General features: G+C 39.2%; 1 protein-coding gene across 2 annotated transcripts in view; it reads left to right on the top strand.

Annotated features, from left to right (window-relative positions):
• The window catches only part of sorbs2b (sorbin and SH3 domain containing 2b), a 452,225-nt gene that overhangs the window by 266,616 nt on the left and 161,995 nt on the right, over positions 1-23,614 (top strand). For both annotated transcript variants that reach the window (XM_073048156.1, XM_073048157.1), the window contains one exon: positions 20,994-21,050. In XM_073048156.1, the coding sequence (XP_072904257.1) occupies positions 21,041-21,050 (10 nt within the window). In that variant the 5' untranslated portion in view covers positions 20,994-21,040. The remainder of the gene's footprint in view (positions 1-20,993; positions 21,051-23,614) is intronic.

Here is a 23,614-nt window from a genome sequence, read left to right as displayed (position 1 = left end):
TCTCTGACTCTATAACTCTTTTGCCAATGCAATCAAAATCACCATGTCTTGTTCTTTTTTCCTAAGGAACTTTCGGCAATGTAAATTAGTCATTAATAACCTGGGCTGGCTGAGTAATTAACAAATTATTGTTTAACTTTTTAAATTTAGTGATACAGCGCAGAATAGGCCCTTCTGGCCCTTCGAACTGTACTGCCCAACAATCCCGATTTAACCCTAATCTGATCACAGGACAGTTCACAATGACCAATTATTCTACTAACCTGTATGTCTTTGGACTGTGGAAGGAAACTGGAGGACCCAGAGAAAATGCATGTATTCCACGGGAAGGACATGCAGACTCCTTATAGAGGATACCAGGATTGAACGCTGACTATCTGAGCTGTAATAGTGCCATGCTAACCGCTACACTACTGTGGCATACAAATTATGCATGAATAAAGATGCTATTTCTACTACGTTTGGTAGTTGATGTATTAAAATATTTGCAGTTTGCAATTGGTAAATGAATCAATAACAATTTGTAAACTCACTGTCAAGTCATGAAGAGTCATGAAGCATATAACAGATGCCCTTATCTCAACATGTGTAGGCAGATCAAGCTAACCCATTTGCCTGCATTTGGCCCATTTGATTCCTATCCATGTATTTACCTAAATGTATTTGAATGTTGCTACTTTACCAGCCTCAACCACTTCTGGCAACTCATTCCATGTACCCTATATGTGGAAAAACTTGTCCCTCAGGTCCTCCTTAAATCTTTCCCCTCTCATCTTCAATCTATCCCCTTTAGTTTTAGACTCTCCAACTTGTGGCTATTCACCTTATCCATGACATTTATCACTTCATACATACCTCTGTCAAGTCACCTCTTGACTCCCCATCTTCCATTGAATGCAGCCCCATTGGACTGCCCAGTCTCCTTGCAATTCAAGTCATTTTGTCCTGAAAATTTTCTTGAATCTTTTCTGCACCCTGTTCAGCTTTCCTTTCTATCGTGTGGCAAACAGGGCTCACCAACATCTTATACAATTGTAACATGAATTCTCAACTCTTGTACTCAATTGACCACTGAAAACAAGTGTGTCAACAGTCACTTTCACCACCGTGTTTACCTGTGCTACCACTTTCAGGAAGCTCTGTACTTGTACCTTTAGGTCTCTCTGTCCTCCAGTTCTCGCCAAAGCCCTGCCATTTATTCTAAAGTCCTGCCTTGGTTAAACTTCTTAAAATGTATCACTTCACACTTGTCCAAATTAAATTCCTTGGTCCATTTCCCAGTTGATCTAGATCATGCTGGAATCTTTATTGCCCACTGTACCACCATGTGTACATTTAATCATAGAATGCTATTCCATATAGTTTCTGCAGTTAATTAGACCCTTTTTGTAACACCAGTTGTACTATAATATATATGAAACACAACAATTAGCCCCAAATTTATCACAGCTTACAAACAGCAAAGTACTTTGAAGCACATTAAATCCAAATTGAACAACAGAGGTAAATGCTGGAAACACTTAGCAGATCAGGCAGCATCTGTTGAAACAAAAACTGAGTTAACATTAAAAGACGATGGTTTTTCATCCAATCTAATGCAAAGTCTTCAACCTGAAAAGTTAAGTATGTTTCTCTTTACCTCAGATCCTTTCTGGCCTGCTGATTTTTCTCATGCTTTCTGATTTTACTTTGCCTTCCTTTTTTTAATTTTCAAATTCTATTGGGAGATTTGTGTGGAGTTAATATAATTAATTAACCCAACTGCTGAAGGAGACTTTCACAGAAGTGAAATGGATGGATGAAATGCCTCTTTCTAATCCAACATTTTAGTTTGTGCAAATACTAATCTTTGAAAAAGATAAATATTATTCATTATATTTATTGTGATTCATGTGAAAGTTCTTGTATGGATTTTTCTTGAAGACTATAATAAACCAATCTGACATACAATATTTTGCAGAAAATTCCATAATCCGTATCATATTTTAGCAACACAATCAAAATTTTTTCACAAAACCCATTATTAGAGCATTATCTAATTAAAGTCTTTTAAAAAAAGTGTCATGTAACCTCAATACTCCTTTTCTGGAAGGAATTCCTTTTAATAAGTAATGAATCTTTTAGGTCATCTGTCTATTTATAAAAATAAAAGGCTTACAGATGAGGACATTCCTATTCTTACAAACATTCTGGGCAGTTATCTCAGTCTTTTCATGTTCACACGATCCAACCTGACATTTACTTGGAGTGCAGTAGAATTTCTCTCTGACCTCATGATTGGTAGTGTTTTATCTTATAAAGGTATCCACAGAATAAATTCTATTACTATTTTAAGTTCTCAATGTCAGAATAATCTAATCTGCTGCGTGCAATGAAAGCTTTCAATTGTGAAGACTTACCAATGAATAGTGTTAATATATTTTGATTTCTTGAAACTCAGGCAGTTTGGAAGAGTACGTTTAAACCCATAAATCTCTGAAATGAAGCTGGCAATTCCTGGTCATGGGAAGTTTGAAATGCTGAATTGATTGAGATCTCATTTTGAGCAGTCCCATCCTGGCACTGTAATGTTGCTTAGTGTTTTGGAAGCAATCTCATTCTCCTCAAGTACTTTTGCCTCCCATCTTAAAATCTGTTTTCTTTCCCTTCACCAGATGTCTCAGACCCATCCCCCATCTCTCTTCATTCTCTATTCCTTGAAAGTGATGACACCATCCAATCGCTAACTTTTTGGTAACTCCACACTTGCCAATTAAGTTTGTGATCTGTTGCATAAGTAACATGGTCCTAATCAAAAGCATGTGATGTTCTCTGTGCTTATGACATTGGTATTCTTTCCCATTTTGTTTTCACAGCTGACTATCCATCCCTGTTATGTATCTGATATGGACTGATTCTGCTTTATTCCACTCTTACTGACCACAGACCAAAAATAAGCTGCTCCTTCTGCACCATACCACAATATTTTGGCTCCTTCAAGTCTTTTAACTTTGTTCTGAACTACTTATTACTGAATTACACCAACATAGTTCTATTTCATCACTGTCGCTCAAACCTTTGTTAGTTGTCAAATTGGCAGACTGCTTGTTCAATGTCTTGGGCAGGATGGGCAGTAATCTGAGGTCTCCCGGGCTGTTATAACAAGGCATCATACAGTCCTGAGGAATAGCAATTCATCTTCCCTCTGAGCATATTGCAGCCTTCAACTTCACAATGCCACTTGGCTTTGTATCAACATCGAGTTTGAATCTATTACACTTAATTCCTCATCTAAATCCTTGATATAAATTGTGAATAGCTAGGGAACCAGTACTAATTCCTCATCACAATAGGGCAGCACAGTAGTATAGTGGTTAGTGTAATACTATTACAGCGCCTGCTGTCTGTAAGGAGTTTTATGTTCTCCCCGTGACTGCATGTTTTTCTCCCTCTGGTTTCCCTCCACGTTCCAAAGTGGTACGCAGTAGTAGGTTAATTGGGTGGCGTGGCTTTGGGCCAGAGTGACCTGTTATTGTGCTGTATCTCTTTTTTAAAAAAAATCTCTCAACTCAAAATGAACTTGTTTACTCCTATTCTGTTTTCTGTCCATTAAATAATCTTAACTTATATAGTATTATATGTTGGCTGCAAATCCCATGTACTCTAACTTTGTTTAAAGGAGGTGAAGACTGTTAGAAATCAAGCCCATTTATTTTCAGAATAGTATTGGTGAAAACAATGGAACCATCCAATTGTCCATTAAGTACCTATTCTAAATGCAAATAAATCTAAAATTGGGCATCTGATTGTTTGGAAATGCTGATATGATGGCATCTGGCTCACTTGTTAGTCTGGAACGTAAGCCAAGAGTCCACTATGATGGGCCAGTAATATGGCTGGCGTACAGCTTGAGATGTGGGACATTGGCAATCAGAGCCAACGTATGGAGTGTTTACGTTGACAGGACCCAAACTCTAGACTAAGTCCAGGCTTGACCTCCAAGACTGACCAGCCCTCGTGCCACTTGCTCACAATGCCACCACTCCGGGTCTCGCTTTCCACTGTCTGCCAAACGACAGGAGTTCCCAGTTCTCTTACTCTGTAAGGGACTTTTTTTGGGTTCCCTTTTATGTTAATTGACATTCTAGTCCAATTTGCTCGTAATCCATCTCCCCCTCTCAGACTGTGATATTCAGCCTGCTCTCCATCACCTTTGCTCCTTAGTTAAACCAGTTTCTTATCCTTGCTGCTAAGGGACTTGACAGAGTTGTGGCAAGTTTTGTTTAAATGGGGGAAAGTGCTCAGCTAGGGTGTTCTATATCTTTTCCCTTTGTAAGATTATACCTACCCTATACCTGAAGTAACTTCTCTTTAAATTATAACAGGATATTGACAGGTTGCAGAGTTGGGCTGAGAAGTGGCAGATGGAATTCAACTTGGAAAGTGTTTGAAAGGTCGAACTTGAAATTAGAGTACATGGTTAATGGCAGGATTCTTAATAGTGTGGAGGAATAGGGGGGTCTTGATATCCATAGATCTCTCTAAGTTGCTGTGCAAGTTGATAGGGTGGTTTTAAAAAAAAGTCGATGTCTTGGGCTGAGACCCTCCTTTAGGACTGAGATGGAATGGGGAAGACTGTTTATTCATTTCCATTGATGCTGCCTGATGCTGAGTTCTGCCAGCATTTTGTGTGCGTTTCCAGCGTTTTGCAGACTTCCTTATGTTTATGTAAAGTTGATGCTTTCCATAAGGTGTTGGCCAAATTGCACTGGGAGTATTGTGAGCAGTTAGGACTCCTTATCTAAGATGTGCTGGCATTGGAGAGGGTCTAGAGGAGGTTCATGGGAGTGATTCTGGGAATGGTCCAGGTACAGGTCATTGGGACTAGGCAGAAAAATGGTTCGGCACAGCCAAGAAGGGCCAAAAGGCCTGTTTCTGTGCTGTAATGTTCTATGGTTCTATCATGCCTTTGAGTGCAGAGCAGAGGCCTGTACTGCAGATATTCTTCATCAGTAGGCTGGTATTGCGGTTGATCCTGAAGATTGGAGCCCAAAGGTCGATTTGAAGACTGGAAGTTGAAGCCTGAAGTGTGGAAGCTGGAGGACTGTCTTTGTGCATGGGTGGGAGGGAGGGAGGAGAAGGGCTTATTTTGGTGTTGTTACTTGTTGTCTTTTATTTTTGTGTTCTGTGTTGTTCTGCCAAGCATTATGGGTATGCTATGTTGGTGCTGGAATGTATGGCAACACTTGTGATTAACCCTCGGCTCAGCCTAGGTGGTTAACGCAAACAATGAATTTCACTGCTTATTTCAATGTACATGTGATAATTCTGCATGTATTTCATTTAACCTTACCTGATTCACTAGAATATTTTATAGTACTATGTAACATGCAAAACAATCTAAAATAAGTCTGGTTGTTAATGGAAGTAACATCCAATAGTCCGGCATATCTACTTGCCCAGCACCACCAAAGTTCTAAGGGTGCTGTATTATCAGAGCTTTTTTGTAGCAGTAAGTGTGACTAGATTTCTTTAGCCACTGTATATTTGGTTTGGGGTGGATTATTTTCATTCCAGTGTTTCTTTCGGTGAAAGTAAATGTGTTGTTCACCCCCCTTTTTAAACTACATCTCATTTAGGAATACTTAATTTTTGCAAGCATTTATAACAGACAGCAGCTGTCTTTGTACTCTGGTTTGCTGAGAACTGGTTGTGAATATTTAGTAAACTCTTCACACAACAGGTTATTCTTTAATATCAATTTACCGGTTTGTGTTCAGTTTCAGCTTTTGATTTGAATGACATTTTGTTATTAGAACACTTGTATTACATAAAGAAGGCCAGTGACAGAATAAGTCAAGACTGTGTAACCAGTCGCTTAATTTAGCGTAAACCCTATCAGTTTACCGAGGCTAGGGCGAGATAGAATTACGCAAACTTCTGATGAATTGCTTCATTTTTGTTTTCAAGGCTTTAAGCTAGGTTGAAATGCATCATGCATTGAATAAGTGCTGCTTAGTATTCCAGGAAAGTTGTAACACCCTGGAAAATTTGATACGTGAATATGTTTTGTTGATTAGCTTATCTGACACTAGGGAAAGTATTTTGTCTGTGATTTTTGAATGAGGTAAATAGAGCAGAGTACCACTAAAAATTGACTGAAGATAGAACAGACAGCTTGCATTCAGATGAATTAGTGATGTCAAAAATCTTAAGGAATATTAAGTCAGGTTTATTGTTTGGCATAGTGCTAATTCTTTAAATGTACATTATTGTGCCAAAACCTTAGGCACACATATGCAGAGTACTGTATATTATGTCTTTCCAGTTAACAAATAACACTTAATACTGCTGAGCTAATACAAAGCTAAGTACTCTTATTTCTGTTTCCCAACCATCTTCCTATTTTAACCAATATACGGTACTGTGCAAAAGTCTTAGGCACCTTAGCTAGATGTATGTGCCCAAGACTTTTGCACAGTACTGTATATCTTCAAGGAGGAAAAAAAAGGCATTCATGTAAGAAATTCCACAACTTCTTGATATCTGAAAGAGTGTTGTTGCCAATTAAATACTTTTGAAGTGACGTTAGTGTTGTAACATTGTAAATGTACAATTTGGGTGCATACAAGAAACTCCCAACAAGCTATTGAAATTATTGTTTTAGTTTGGGCAGATGTTGTATATTACTGCAAAATTGTACCTTTTACAACCATTTGTCAGCTTTGTATAAATGTAATTCCCAATGTTAACCATAATTAGCAAATTCTACTTAAGAGTTAGACATCATAACAACATTTAATTTCTTTAAATGGTATCCTGCATTTGTATGAGGGAGGAAGCCTTTAAGCATGGTTTTTAAAAATTCTGCTGATCAAAATAAATAGTTTGCTTATCTTCCAGTTACTCATACCCATCTACCATTTTAAAGCCTCATAGTTCATACGCCTTACCTTTGAGTCTGCTTTTACAAACTCATAACCTAATAATGTGACCCCCAGGGTTGCATCTGTCAACCTTTTCTGAATTATCTGCAGCATTTCATTGTTTTTTCTGAAAAAGCTGTTTGAAATAAGATATTTCAGTGAGTTACAAATTTTAGAGGAAAAAATGAACAATTTTGAAATCTATTTCATGTCCTTGAGAAACAACTCAGTACTTGTCTGGCCTTGCTGAAAACATTTTTATTAACTGATTTACAGCTTCAAACAAAGCCCTACCCATTCAAAGGCAACCATATAATAAAGTATTGAATTTATTGCTTCCACTAATGAGCTATTAGGTACTTTTAAATCCTGCCAATCATTTCCTTGTTTTAGAAAGTCTAAAATTCTTTGAAAGCAATAATCCCCCTCACAAAATATATAGAATGCATTTTATTCCATATCTGTATTTTAATCTCTGATCTCTAACTTTATTTTTACACAATTCTTCATTCTTTAAAATTTTTGAGTGATGTTTTGTTGTTGCGTGCCATGCCAATGCACCATAGAAAATTCCTAATACATGTAAATATGTATGTCTGTGGTCTTCTGCTGTAGACCAAAAACTTCAAAGTTTGACTTTTCTGCATTCAGAGATGCTCTTCTGCACACCACTGTTGTAACACATGCTTATTTAAGTTACTGTTGCCTTCCTGTCAGCTTGAGCCAGGCTGGCCATTCTCCTCTGACCTCTCTCATTACAAGACACTTTTGCCCACAGAACTGCCACTCACTGGATGTTTTTTTTGTTTTTCACATCATTCTCTATAAACTCTACAGACGAATGTGCATGAAATTCCCTGGAAATCAGTTTCTGATAATCTCAACCCACCCCCTCTGACACTAACAATTATTCCAAGATCAAAGTCACTTAGATCATATGTTGTCCCTGTTCCGATGTTTGGTCTGAATAGCAACGGAACCTCTTGATCATGTCTGCATTGAGTTGCTGTCTCATAATTGGCTGATTTGGATATCTACAATAATCCAGTCAGTGTACCTAATAAAGTGTCTACTGAATGAATATGGTGAATAAAGCTGATCCTTGATCCTTAACCACTGAGCCACAAAATATAGTCACAGCATCTAATGTTGTAATATCACTAGAAATGCCCTATGTAATACTTCAGAGGAATGCAAGCAGTGGCTGAAGTAAGACAGACCTGCTTTTGCCTCCTGAATCAGTTTTAATTAGTTATCTCATCAGTTGTCCACTAATTCTAATTGGATTTAGTTTGAAGAACGACAGCTGCAGAATTTCAATTCCAAAGACTTTCTGAAAATGTATGGAAATTCAGTTCATTAGCTTAACCACTATATACAGTAATTGATTCAGTTAACTGCTCAAAATATTCCAAATGATAAACATGAGATTCTGCAGATGCTAGAAATCTTGAGCAACACACACAAAATGCTTGAACTCAGCAAGTCAGGCAGCATTGATGGAGGGGAATAGATGTTTCTGGCTAAGACCTTTTATCAAGCCCAAAATGTTATGCTCCATAGATGCTGCCCTGACATGCTGAGTTCCTCCAGCATGTGTGTCTGTTATTCAAATTGATCAGCAAAAAATCTTCCAAGTTATTCCCCTCTGGCTAATAAGCCTCTTTAAGATCATAAAAAGTGATATCCAAGGCTTTGCCATATTTGTTTCCCTGAATGCTGTTGGGTTGAGGTAATTATCTATGCTCCATACTTAGTATTTTGTGAATCTTCATGGTTTCCTTTTTGGAAGTGTGGACAAAGTCACCTCTTTCCAAGCCGAGACTCTTTGTCAGGACTGAAGAAGGAGGGGGCAGGGACCTGAGAAAGAAGGTGGGGGGAGGATGGAAGGTGCCAGGTGAAACACCAATCAGAGGAAAGATCAAGAGGTGGGGGAGGGGAAGCAGGGAGGGGATAGGCAGGAAAGGTGAAGAAGGAATGTAAGGGGAAAGCACTATGGGTAGTAGAAGGCGGCAAAATCATGAGAGAGGTGATAGGCAGCTGGAAGAGGAGACAGTGAAAGTGGGATGGAGGAAGGGAGAGGGAGGGAATTACTGGAAGTAATTGCAAGTGTAAGTGCTATACTGGTCCCTACACCTCCTCTCTTACCACCATTCAGGGCCCCAAACAGTCCTTCCAGGTGAGGCAACACTTCACTTGTGAGTCTGTTGGGGTAATCTATTGCATCCGGTGCTCCCGGTGCGGCCTCCACTACATCAGTGAGACCCGACGCAGATTGGGGGACCGCTTCGTCGAGCACCTCTGCTCCGTCCGCCACAACAGACAGGATCTCCCAGTTGCCACCCACTTCAACTCTGCTTCACATTCCCATTCGGATATGTCCATACATGGCCTCCTCTACTGCCGTGATGAGGCCAAACTCAGGTTGGAGGAGCAACACCTCGTATACCATCTGGGTAATCTCCAGCCCCTTGGTATGAACATCAAATTCGCCATCTTCCGGTAATTCCCTTCCTTTCCCTTCCCCATCCCACTTTCACTCTGCCTCCTCTTCTAGCTGCCTATCACCTCTCTCATGATTCTGCCGCCTTCTACTACCCATAGTGCTTTCCCATTGGATTCCTTCTTCACCTCTCCTGCCTATCGCCTCCCTGCTTCCCCTCCCCCACCCCTTGATCTTTCCTCTGATTGGTTTTTCACCTGGCACCTTCCACCCTCCCCCCCCCCCCACCTTCTTTATAGGGCCCCAGCCCCCTCCTTCTTCAGTCCTGACAAAGGGTCTCGGCCCGAAACGTTGACTGCTCATTTCAACGGATGCTGCCCGACCTGCTAAGTTCATCCAGCTTGTTTGTACGGGTTGATTTGACCACAGCATCTGCAGTGTACTTTGTGTTTACACCTCTTTCCAAGAGGCCACTCATTTTGGCAAAACTAGTTCTGCTCCTTGTGAACTGTTTGGGTCACTTCCATGGGGACAGCAGCACTCACCATATTGCAACAGCTGGAATCACTTCCATTAATGAATGGCAGGTATTAGATGCAAGTGTGAAGAGAAAGGCAAGGCAGAGAAAGAAGGAAGTGTCAGGTCATTGATAGGAAAAGTGAAGAAGTAATTGGAAATGAAGTACATAGTGACAGGGGAGTAATGTGTTCCACCACAAATTGATGGAGCGATGGATTGTCAGGCATCTTTTGGAAGAGGACAAATGCATTTCTCAGGATCATCTGAGAGTACTGGATGGATGGAGTCTCAGATATATCCAACTGCTTAGATAAATGGTAGTCTTGCCTTTTTAAAACCTTATTGGTCAAGTGAAAAAAGAAGGATGGAATTCTGCAGCCCAACTTCTGTTGACCCCAGGAAAAGCCACTGATACAACAGATAAGGTTAGCTAACCTGCTCTCAAAGGCTGAACACCATTTCACACCGCCCCGACACCTCGCTGGCAGCTGCAAACAGGCAACATGGTGGCTAGAGGCCTAGTTCTCACACATACAAGATAGCAAGTACATTTAAGGTATCAGTAAAATATAATCATGCAAACGCTGCAGTGGTAAAGAAGGCAATTGACCACTAGCCTCTCCAGAGGAATAAGAGAGAGGCAGTAACACCTACCCTTGAGAGCTCCATTCTGTCATTACAGTTGGCCCCTAAGGCATATCTGTTGAAGGAGAATTTTGGTATAATTTGTCCCTTTCCAGATGCAATGTTTTTGTTATAATTTGAACAATAACTATACTCAAAGCAATGCACTGGTTGTGAAGCATTTTGGGATGGGGTGGGGGTGGTGAAGTGAGAGGCAAGCAAGTATGAATTTCTTGCTAAAAACAGCAATAAAAAGGGAAAAGAAATCAGCTGTTCCCTTATTTTACAGTGAACTGGAAAGGCTAACATGAGGATTGAATCCAAATATCTGATAATCCAAATGAACTTCTACATGACAAGTAATGCTTTAACCTGTTTATTTATATATATATATATATATATATAGTGTGTGTGACACACGTATGTACATACCTACGTATGTACACGCACATACAGTTGCTTGTTTGAGCAGACGAGATGAATCAGGATGTGGACATTGGTGACGTCCGGCAGTTATCGTCTATCTCTCATTCCTCGTTACATTGAACTGAGTGGCTTGCTAGGTAATATCAGAGGGAGATTCAAAGTCAATCATATTCCTATGGTTATGAAACAATTATATGGGTTAGATTGTATGTGTTTGGCAAATAGCCTTCCTTGAGGGCCATTATATGACATTAGTTGGATGCATTAAGGATCAGAGCTATACCTCCAGTTTTTTTGCCATCTGTATTTTTGACCTGGGGCCGGCTGGTGGTGTAGTGGCATCAGCACTGGAATTCAAGGCAGATGGTCCTGAATTCAAACCCAGTCGGGTCCCAACCTGGGCAGCAGCAGTATCTGTGCAGAAGAAAGTCTACTTACATGTCTTGCCGTGAAAACCCTATGGACTCTATGGTCCATGAGGTCACAAAGAGTCGGACTCGACTAAATGACTAAACCACAACAACAACAAATTTTTGACTTGGATGCTTTGTGCTTCATTTAAGTTTGCTGATAATACAAACCGACAGTATATGGGACATTAAGTTGTAAGAAAAACATGTGATATAGAAAGTTGTGAATAGGTAACAAAATTCATATTATAAAATGAAAAATGTGAGGTTATCCACTTTACAAGAGCAGAATATTAATTGTTTAATTTGAGAATTAAATGATTGTGTTCTGCTTGACTTCATATAAGAAAGTTGGTTTGTTGACACAGCAAATAATTAGAAATGCAAATTATTAGAGGAATGGAAGGTAAAAGAATGGAAAACGTGCTGTAACCGTAGAGAAAGTTTTGGTAACAGGTACAGAAGCTTTAGGTCCCTTACCAACAGGTTCAGGAACAGTTATTACCCTGCAACTATCAGGCTCCTGAACCCATGGATAACTTCACTCACCACTACTCTGAACTGATTCTATTTCCTACAGACTCTCTTTGAAGAACTCTTTACAACTCATGTCCTCAGTATTATTTTTATTTGCACATTGGCTCTTTGTCAGTCTTTAATTGTTTGTTTTTGTTGTAAAATTTCTATTATCCCCCCCATAAATGCCTGCAAACAAATGAATCGCAAAATAGTATATAGTAATATATACGTACTGTGATAATAAATTGAGACAGACAACGATGTAACATTAGAACTTGTCACTGCAATTTCAAAGCAAAGTCGATGGCAAAGGAGGATTCCAAAAATTAAGGAAATGTGAAGGGAAATAATTTCAAAATCTCTTGGGTAAACGAGCATGAGAATCATTGTTTAGATCTGAAACCAAGTGAAAGAGAACAGAACATTTTGTTCCAATAATGATTATTACAAGTAACTAATTTTGCTATCAATTATGACAATGAGAATCATACTTTGAAATCTAAGTTTGGGCAAACTTCTAAAATCATCTGTAAAATTCAGATGAGTGGCTGTCAGGAAAAGTCCCAAGCAAAACAAAGCACAGATGAAAGTAGTGATGAATGAAAGGAAGACTAGAATTTGTAAAACACAGTTTAAGCATATATTTCAGTTACACAAATAATTTTGAAGTTTAATGTGGGGCAGAAAGCACAGTAATTTTATTTATTTAGAGATATGGACACTTCCAGCTCAACAAGCCACGCTGGTCAGCAACCCAGCTATTTAACACTAACCTAATCACAGGACAATTTACAGTGACCAATTAATTTACTGATCGATACGTCTTTGGACTGTGGAAAATAACTTGACCACCTGGAGGAAATTCATGCGGTCATTGGAAGAGCATACAAACTCCTTACAGACGGCGTTGGAATTGAACTTTAAATTCAGGAACACCTCGAGAGATATAATAGCTAACCGTTACTCTGAGGTGGCTCCCCTGTAAGTTCCCACAAACAGAGTCATGCAGTTGGTAGAGCTGCTGCTACATATTGCCAGGTTGTGTAGGTTTAGTCCTGACCTTGGTTTATGTCCATATGGGATTTTCACATTCTCCCTGTACCCATTAGGATTCCTCCCGAGTGACTGGTTTCTTTCTCCATCCTAAAGACATCCAGGTTGATAGGTTAATTGGTCCAATGTGGGTGGATAGAATCTAATGGGGTTGTGGTGGTGGAAATGTGGTGACAATGAAAAACAAAATCAATGCAGCATTAGTGTAAATGGATGGTTAATCATTGGTGCAGATGTGAAGGGCTGGGTGGCCTGTTTCTAAGCCATATCTCTAAATGATGATGAGATTGATGATAATAAGATGATCTGTTTTTCTGAAATTATCTGCAGGTTTGAGTATTGGCCAGAAATCTGGAGGTAACTCCCCAAATCTTCAAAATGATGCTAGGAAATTATTTTTCTTCTAAATGAGGGAACCAATGGATCCTTGGGTCAGCGTGGAAGGCAGAGAGGCTCCTGGTTAGGAGGGAATGCTAGAGGCTCTCAGTCAGAGGTAGGATGCGTGCAAATGTGGTCTGTGGTCACGTTGTCGTGGTATGAGAGTGGTGAGTAAGAAAAAGTAGAAATGGCTGGCTTCATCGGAAAGATAGATTCAATTGAGTGTGCAAGAAATAACTGGGTACTGTATACTGAACAAATTGAGCAGTATTTTGAAGCAAATTAAATAGCCAATGAAAAGAGAGTGCCAGTTTTGCTGAGTACATTGGGTACAAGTTGCATAGAAGTTTGACTGCTCCAACCAAGCTAGCTGAAATGAGCTTTATTGATATTGTGAAAGTAATGCAGGAACACTTAGAACCAAAACCATCGCTGATTACAGAATGCTTTAAGTTTCATAAGTGGAATCAAAGGGATGGGGAGTCCATCTCACCATACATGGCTGAATTGAAGAAATTGTCAGTCCAGTAGTGGGCTTGATGATGCACTGGATGCACTGAGAGATCATTTAGTTTGTGGAATCTTACAAGAACGCATTCAAAAATGGCTCCTAATTGAAGCATAACTCACATTTAAAAGGACAGTTGAAATTGCTGTATCAATGGAAATAGCAGATGGAGATGCAATTGAGTTGCAGTCAGGAATGAAAGTGAGTGTGAATAAAATTACAACATCTAAACAGAAACCTGCCTGGCCAAACAAATCGTGTTGAGGCAGACAAAAATAAATGCACTGCACAGGGAAGAGAAAAAGATTAAAAAGTCAAATTGTAGTTTCAAAAAGTGCACTACTTTTCATGGTGTTGCTGATAAATCTGCTGAACAAATAGCCTTGAGATTTATAATGTGAAATCTAACAAGAAACGAGCACCATGGCTTACACTAGAAGCGAACAGCAAGTTAATTAAAATGGAATTGGACACTGGTTTGGGTGTTTCAGTCATTCCACAAAATGAATTTGAACAACATTTTAAAGATGCTGAACTGACATCTGCAGATATCCAACTAAGAACTCATACTTAGTATACTTACACAGGAATAATATTTATAACAGTGAAATACAACAACCAACAAGCCACATTGGGCTTGCATGTGGTAAAAATGGGAGGACCAGCATTGTGGGGCTGTAATTGGCTGCGACAACTACCACTTGATTGGAGATCCATCCATCATATGCATGCCTTATCCCCTACAATAGAATCAACTGAAAGTGAATTAAGACAGGTACTGAATGATGCCACAGCAGAGTTCAAGGAAATCTATCAAGGATAAAGTAGTGTTAAATGAGAATGACACACCTGAGGTTTACAAAGTCCATCCCATTCCTTATGTCTTCTGTGATAAAGTAGCCAGTGAGCTAGATTAGCAGTGGTTCCAGTAGTTAAGAAGAATGGGTTTTTCAGGATTTGTGGTCATTTTAAGATTTCCCTCAACCAAATATTTAAAATAGATCAATACCCTCTACACAGGATAGAGGATATCTTTGCAATCCTTTCTGGAAGAAAACACTTCAGTAAAGTGGACTTAGCCGAGGCCTACCTGCAAATAAAGATGGAAGAAGAGTCAAAAGTGTTTCTCATTATAAACACTCACAAAGGGCTTTATTACAATAATATACTTACTTTTGAGTAGCATCTGCGCATCCACATTGGCAGAAAGCTATGGACCGAGTGCTGCAGGGCTGCCCAGGCACTCAGTGTTACCTGGATGACATCATTGTAAGGATGACAAGGAACATCTCCAAAATCTCAGGACATTGTTTAGAAGATTATGGGGTCAGAGCACAATGCAACACATGTGAAGTCTTCAAACCAAGCATCACTTACTGTGGTCACACCATTAACTCACAAGATTTATACAACTGTGCTGAAAAATTGCAAGCAGTGTTGGATGCCCCAAAGTCAAAGGACATGTCACATTTGCAATCCGTTTTAGGATTTGTCAATTACCATAATAGGTTCCTGCCAAACCTGGCTACTGTGCTCCAACCCTTGAACTCATTACAACAGATTGGGAAGAAATGGCAATGGACAAAGCAGTGTGAGGTGGATTTCCAAAAAGTAAGGTAAATGGTGATGTCAGAATCTGTACCCATACATTATGATCCACATTGTCCAGTGAAGCTTGCCTGTGATGCCTTACCATATGGTATGGGTTTAGTCATGTCACATGCTATGAGTAAAGGAAGTGAACGCCCCATAGCTTTCGCATCACACTCCCTTACTGCTACAGAGAAAAATTAACAGAAAGTGGGAGGGGGAGGGGGAGAACCGAAATGATAGGGGAAGACAGGAGGGGGAGGGATGAAGCTAAGAATGAATGATTAAATAAATAAATAAATAAATAAATAAATAAGGGGTGCGGTAAGAAGGGGAGGGGGCATTAACAAAAGTTAGAGAAATCAGTGTTCATGCCATCAGGTTGGAGGCTACCCAGACGGGATATAAGGTGTTGTTCCTCCAACCTGAGTGTGGCTTCATCTTGACAGTAGAGGAGGCCATGGATAGACATATCAGAATGGGAATGGAATGTGGAATTAAAATGTGTGGCTACTGGGAGATGCTGCCATCCCTTATTTATCTATCTATTTATTTATTTATTGCCCCCCTCCCCCCTGCTTTTTTTTTCCTTTTCTCTCTCTGTTCCTCTCACACTCACTCCTTGCATGCTCTCCATCTCCCTCTGGTGCTCCCCTCCCCCTTCCTTTCTCCCTAGGCCTCCCATCCCATGATCCTTTCCCTTCTCCAGCTCTGTATCCCTTTTGCCAATCACCTTTCCAGCTCTTAGCTTCATCCCTCCCCCTCCTGTCTTCTCCTATTATTTCGTATTTTCCCTCCCCCTCCTAGTTTCAAATCTTTTACTATCTTTTCTTTTAGTTAGTCCTGACGAAGGGTCTCAGCCCGAAACGTCGACTGTGCTTCTTCCTATAGATGCTGCTTGGCCTGCTGCATGCCACCAGCATTTTGTGTGTGTTGCAGAGAAGCCTTGTTTGGTTTGGTGTGTAAAACATTTCAACCAGTACTTGTATGGGAGAGAGTTTATCCTCATTACTGATCATCAACCCCCAGTGTCAATTTTCAATCTACAGAAGGATGGTCCACTAACAGCAGCAGCAAGAATGCAGAGAAGTGCTTTGTTTTTACTCAAGGAAATGTTGATGGATTGTCCTGTTTATCTTTGGAAAAGGAAATGCCTGAAAGTTTTACAAAATAGGACACTCTTTGAATAATGGACGCTAAGCAGTACTGCACTGAAATTTGACTTTTGATTTTGTGTTTTATATTCTGTGCTTTTGCTTGTTTGTTTTCTGTTGCTCTTTGTGTGATTTTTATGTGCGTTAGGGGGTAGGAGATTTGATGTTTGATGTTTTTCTATGGGTTGGTTCTATGGTTCTTTGTTTCATGAGTAACTGTGGGGAAGAGAAATTTCAGGTTGTATACTGCAGAAATACTTTGATAATGAATGTTCTTTGAATCCTCTGGGCATATTCTCCCTAATGCAGGTTAACAGTCTCCCTGTTAGGCCAGAGATGATCCAAAGGGGAGCTGGAAAAGACTCTGCACTGTCTCAGGTTTACATGGTCACCTAAAGTGGCTGGAGTGTGCAGTAGAAATTCCACTTCCCCATTTTTACCATTGGAGGCAAAACTTGCTCTAGATGGGAGTTGTCATATGTAGGAATTGAGTATTGTACCATCCGTGCTGAGAGCTAAAGTGTTGAAGGAGCTACATGCCAGTCATCTAGGTATGGTCAAAATGTAAGTGTTGGCTCGATACTTCCTCTGGTGTACTGGGGTAGATCACCAGGTTGAGCAGCCTGCCTTGCACTGTTTGGGACACCAGCAGGCCCAGAAGAAAGGTATTCAGAGCTATCAGAACCATTTCCTGCAGACCCAGAGTCAACTCCTACAATCACTATGGAGGAGTCCCCAGAACCTGAGATTGCTTTCCAGTCACAAATCTCACCTGCCAAGCAGAGTGAACTCCCTTCTCAGGAAAGACATTCCACCAGAGTAAGACATCCTTCACAGCAATTAAATATTTAGACATGAATGGGAAATATAAAATTTGCTATGTATTACATAGTATACTGTATGTAAAGATATATAGATAGATGTCAAGAGAGCAATACGTTACATATTTGAGTTGAGATGCACTCTATATCGAGTTAGTTTATAGCTAAGCAGGGAGGAGTGTTATGTATTTAATATTTCTGTAATATTTGAGTAATATTGTAAATGTAGTTTGATTAGGGATTTTTGTTTACATAATTCAATATGGGTTATATGTAAAACTACATGAATGGCATACATTATTATGCCACCATGTCATAAGTCTGTGCCTCACTAAAGTATCAATGAAACAAGTGTACACAAGTTATTCCCAGCTCTGTGTTTTTCTTTTGATTAGTTTTATATTTTTAACTTACAAAGCATAATAGTTTCTGGAGTGTTTGAATAGAAGAGACTGATTAATGTCCACGTGATCGTTACCTACTCTGAGCAACAGTATTCTTCTATCTGTGCCAGTTTGGGCACCAGTGAGCCCTTCTCCAATGAATGTTTCACTGACAGTGATGATTTTGTTACAATTATAATGGTTAACTAACAACAAAATCGGCACAATTTTAGAGTACTTTAAATTCAGGATGTATTATCCAGCTGGTTTCACCATAACGCTCATATGGTCCAAACATTAGTTCGAGTTCAAGAGGAAAAAACTTTCTGATCAGTTCTTCTCCTTGGCAGAATAAAATATGTAAAGAATCTGGCACACTGCATTCTTAAAGGCTAAATCTTAGTTCTTTTCTCCAATCTCTGAAAACATCAAGAATTACCAAGTTGAAACCAGAAACCACAAAGAACATGCCTTTATATAACAGTTTTAGCAGTAAAATTCTTGAGGATTTGTTGTTTCTTGTCTTCATTTCAAAAAAGATTTTCTTTTGCGAAAAGAAAGAAAATCCATCTTTTCATAAAATCTGCGCACATGTGTATTAGAAACATAAACCTACAGCACAATACAGGCCCTTCTGCCTACAAAGCTGTGCTGAATATGGCCTTACTTTAGAAATTACCTGGTGTTACCCATAGCCTTCTGTTTTTCTGAGCTCCACGTACCTGTCCAGGATTCTCTTAAAAGACCCCATCATATCCGCCTCCACCTCTGTCGCCGGCAGCCCATTCCACGCACTCACCACTCTCTGCGCAAAAAAAAACTTACCCCTGGGCCTTTTAAGAGATTCCTGGACAGGTACATGGAGCTCAGAAAAATAGAGGGGCATGGGTAACTGTAGGTAATTTCTCAGGTAAGGACATGTTTGGCACAGCTTTGTGGGCCGAAGGGCCTGTATGGTGCTGTAGGTTTTCTATGTTTCTATCTCCTCTGTGCTTACTTCCAAGCACCTTAAAACTGTGCCCTCTTGTGCTAACCATTTCAGCCCTGGGAAAATTATTTGTTTTGCATTGGTTTAGCTTGATTATTATGACACGGGGAGACAATTCTGCCCTTTGAGTTCATGCTAGCACAATGCATAGCAATCTGATCAATTCCATTTTGTCTCCATATTATGGAGCAGAAGAGCAGATTAAAGAGCAGATTATTATTTAAATAGTTTTAAAAAACTGCAGCATGCTGCTCTGCAGAGGGACTTGGGAGTGCTTGTGAATAAATCACAAGAAGTTGGTTTGCAGGTGCAGCAGGCAATCAAATGGAAGGCAGGTGGAGTGTTGGCTTTCATTGCTAGAGGGATTGAATTAAAGAGCAGGAAGATTATGCTGTAATTGTTACAGGCTACTGGTGAGGTTGCACCTGGAGTACTGTGTGCAGTTCTGGTCTACTTACTTGAGGAAGGATATACTGGTTTTGGAGGCAGTGCGGAGGAGGTTCACCAGGTTGATTCCAGAGATGAGGGTGTTAGACTGAGGAGAGATTGAGTTGCCTGGGACTGTACTTGCTGGAACATGGAAGAATGAGAGGAGATCTTAAAAAAAAAATCATATAAAATTATGAAAGGGATAGATAAGATAGAGACAGGAAAGTTGTTTCCACTTGTAGATGAGACTAGAACTAGGGGACTTAGCCTCAAGATTCAGGGGAGTAGATTTAGGATGGAGTTGGGGAGAAACTGCTTTTCACAGAGAGTGGTGAATCTGTGGAATTCTCTGCCCAATGAAGCGGTGGAGGCTACCTCAGTAAATATATTTAAGACAAGGTTGGAAAGATTTTTGCATTGTAGGGTAATTAAGTGTTGTTGAGAAAGTGCAGGTAGATGGCGATAGCCAGATCAGCCATGATCTTATTGAATAGCAGAGCAGGCTTGAGGGACTGGATAGCCTACTCCTGCTCCTATCTCTTATGTTCTTATATTATCCTGTACCTCTTTCTTTCTCACTTAATACAGTATATCAATTTCCCTTTGACACTTCTACCTTTAGCTTAAATATAAGAAAGTTTGTGTTACATTCCTGTTACTAATGCTGTATTTCCTAAAGCATTCTAATTTTAGGTTTTGCTCAAAAGTCGCCTGAAGTTCGTGATAGAACCTGTTGATGGACATTAGCAGTTGAAAAAAATGTATCTATGCTCTATATTAAGGCAATAGCATCAATTTTTTCCACTAATATCTTCAGATGAAGAATAACATCATTGCAGTGTAAAGTTTTTGGATTGCTAATTCTGTGGTTGGCAGTCAGCAGTGTTCTTTCAGCTGCACTATCTTATTATTGAATGCTTTTTAAAAAAATGAAATGGATCAATCCTGATGATAATGAATTATACATGATTCCACATACTAATGCCAGCAATTTGTGCTATGGATTTAATTTTTCTGTGCTTAATTTTATAAACTCCTCATACATTTCAGGCAATGTAATTTTCAGATAAACACAAACCAGACTTATAAAATTACTTGCATCCAATCTGTAATTATTATAAAGGGATTCAAGTGAGTGAAGATCAGGGAGGGAGAATAAACTAAACTGTTATGTGTATTAGTAACTGGTCTCTACAAGAATAATGGATCTTAAAGATAAATCGTAAAGTAATTTTGGAATATATTCTTCATCAACATGTTGTTGGTATACCCCATGATCCGTTCAGCATTTTAGTTACTTATCAGAAGGAAAATGCGAAATAAAGGATTATGACAAGATCCAGTATTTGTAACCTTGTGTGTTCCCTGTTAAGTTCATTCTGCCTTGTACTCTCTCCTCATTTAATGGGGTCATTGCCTCCCCTATCGTGGAATGAACTTACCTAAATACTTCCACATATAGATCAGAGGATGAAGTCTGCAGTTGAAATCTCTTTGTTATTTGTAGAAAGTATGAGTAAGCTGTATAATAGTCACGAAATGCATTGCAGCGTAGTTAGGGTAATGTAGCTGTTATCAGATAAAATGATGCATAATTAGTTTGGACCTGTTTGTGTTCATTGCTCTCTGGAACGTTGCCATCAAATAGCTTACATTCTGGGCCATGTCGATTAAATAAGGCTCAAATTCATTTCCGTTAAGTAGGAGGGTTTTCGGAATGAGTGATCTAAGAGTTTGCTGTTACAAATCACTGAAGGGTCCTTGTATTGTTGCACATTGCCATGTTTGGTGAAGGCTTGATCTCAACTCCAGTAAAACAGCTGCATTCTATTTTTCTTTTCAGAATTAAACTGAATTTTCCAGTATAAAGAAGCAGCTCCGCTTATCATCATGAATACAGGTACGTTTGATGCTCTAAGCTAAGACTGAGTGTATTGTTTGCATTAACCAATGCTTAAGATGTTATGTGATTCAAATTAAACTTCTAGAAAATAGATTCAAGGTAAGATGATTCATGTCATAATTCAGTACTTTCTATGCATGAAATATGAATTTGTACACTAAGACAAATTTTGAAGTGTTTTCCTCCTCTGACTTTATTCAATCATTCTTGGTCTAAATTTCATCTTTCTAGCAAGAGTTCAAAGCAATGCAAAGTTTAAACAAAACTTGAAAAGAAACAGTTATGATTGAATTTCCCTTTAAATGTGTTTCCATGGAAAGAAACCGTTGGAGGAATTCAGTGGGTCAAGCAGCATCTGTGGGGAAGAAAGGAATTATCAACATATTCCCTCACTGGGACTGCATGATCTGCTGAGTTTGTTTTTTGCTCCAGATTCCAGCATTTGTAGTCTCTTGTGTCTGTTTCCATGTGTCTGTTTCAAATTTCATTTTGTTCCAATAATGTCACTATAATTTTAACTTCTGCTCTCCTGCCATTTTGCTGAGCTATAGTTCCACAACCACAGTTTGCCCCAAGTTGCTTTATCCATGTAATCATGGCATTGTTATTTCCTATAAGTCATGTCTGGTCCCCAGGGTAAATAGAAATCTGTTTTTCTTTTTATTTAGTAAACTGGGAACACTCTACCACACAGGATGTTCATAAACCTACGGGCTTGTCATCTTCTACTTCCTCAGGAAGTTTGGAATGTCCCTGATGACCCTAAAAGCTTTTATAGATGCACCATAGAAGGCATCCTCTCCAAATATATCGCAGCTTGGTGGGGCAATTTCTCCATCCAAAACTGCAAGAAATTGCAGAGATTTGTGAATGAAGTCCAGTCCGTCACACAGACCAACATTGACTCTGTCCTCTCTTCCCAGTGCTTCGGGAAAACAGCTAACATAATCAAATTCCTTGGTGCTCTAATCATTCTCTCTTCTCCCTATTTCTATTGGGCAGAGAATACAAAATCTTGAAGAGCACACAACACTTTCAAGGAGAGCTTCTATCCTGTGGTCAATAGAAAAATAAGTGATGAATTAATCAAAACAAGACAAAAGTGTAACATGAGAGATGGGAAAGACTGAGTTGAAGGATATAGGAGAGAGAGGGAATTAAATATGTGAGATAACAGAGAATCAGAAGTAAAAGATGATGTTCAAAGCAAATTTATTATCAAAGTAAGCATATGTCACCATATACAATTACTATTACTACCTTGAGATTCATTTTCTTGCAGTCATTCAGAGTAGATCAAAGAAATTCAGTAGAACTGCAGACAAAGACTGACAAAATGTGTAAATACAGAAGGAAGAACCTACTAATAAATAAATAAATAATGTTGAGTTGTAGAGTCCTTGAATTGTGTTCAGTGTTGAGGTGAGTGAAGTTGTCCATTCTGGTTCAGGAGCCTGATTGTTGAAGAGTAATAGATATTTGGCCAACTTAACCAATAATTGTCTGGGGCATCTTCAAAAGGTGATGCCTCAAAACAGCGGCATCCTTCATTAAGATACCGACCACCCACGACATGCCCTCTTCTCATTACTACTATCAGAGAGAGAGATAGGAGTCTGAAGACATTCACTCAACATTTTAGGAGCAACTTTTTCCCCTCCAGTATCAGATTCCTAAAAGACAACAAACCCAAGACACTACTTCACTATTGTTGCTCTCTTTTTACAATACTTACTCAGTATTTTATTTATTTCTTATTATAATTTATAGTATATTTTATGTATTGCACTGTACTGCTGACTTTGTCCTTTTAGAACAGAAGTAAGGAGCAATTTTTTTTAGCCAGAGAGTAGTGAATCTGTGGAATGCTCTGCTATAGACTGTGGTGGAGGCCAAGTCCATGGGTATATTTAAAGTGGAATTTGATTGTTTCCTATCGGTCAAGACATGGTGAGAAGGCAGGTGTATGGGCTTGAGTGGGGTCCGGGATCAGCCGAGATAGAATGGCGGAGCAGACTCGATGGGCTGAATGGCCTAATTCTGCTCCTATGTCTTAAGGTTTATGGTCTTACTAATTTCACAACATGGTAATAATTCTGATTCTCTGATGAGATTTCAATATACCCATTTGGGCAAACCTTTAGAAATTCCAAACTGGAAAAATGGAAACTTTGCTCAATGTATAATGAAGGATCGATTTGAACAAAACTTTGCGTACAGGTTTAAATACAATGGAAATAAATCTTGCGACTTGCCTCCTATTATTTGCTTGTGCTCATGAATTTAAGGAACTTCAAATTTTAAATAGTGTCCCAAGTATTTGATTTAATCGAACAATCAATCACCATAAAAGCTCTTAATTGTTTTTGCCTCCACCCCACCCACCATCCTGCAGTATTTGAATTAGATACTATGTTTATAATCCGAACATGTTCGTCCAAGACCGGAGACTGAGCAGGATTTTAACATAAAATGTAGGGGGAGCATACCATCCTGATAGGTTATAATTATCTATAAGATATTATTATCATCTAGAATCTTTGCTGTTTACTTATTGATGA

Source organism: Hemitrygon akajei, chromosome 6 (genome assembly GCF_048418815.1).
Source record: "Hemitrygon akajei chromosome 6, sHemAka1.3, whole genome shotgun sequence".
In the NCBI taxonomy this organism is placed as follows: domain Eukaryota; kingdom Metazoa; phylum Chordata; class Chondrichthyes; order Myliobatiformes; family Dasyatidae; genus Hemitrygon; species Hemitrygon akajei.
This window is presented reverse-complemented; position numbering and strand designations above follow the sequence as displayed.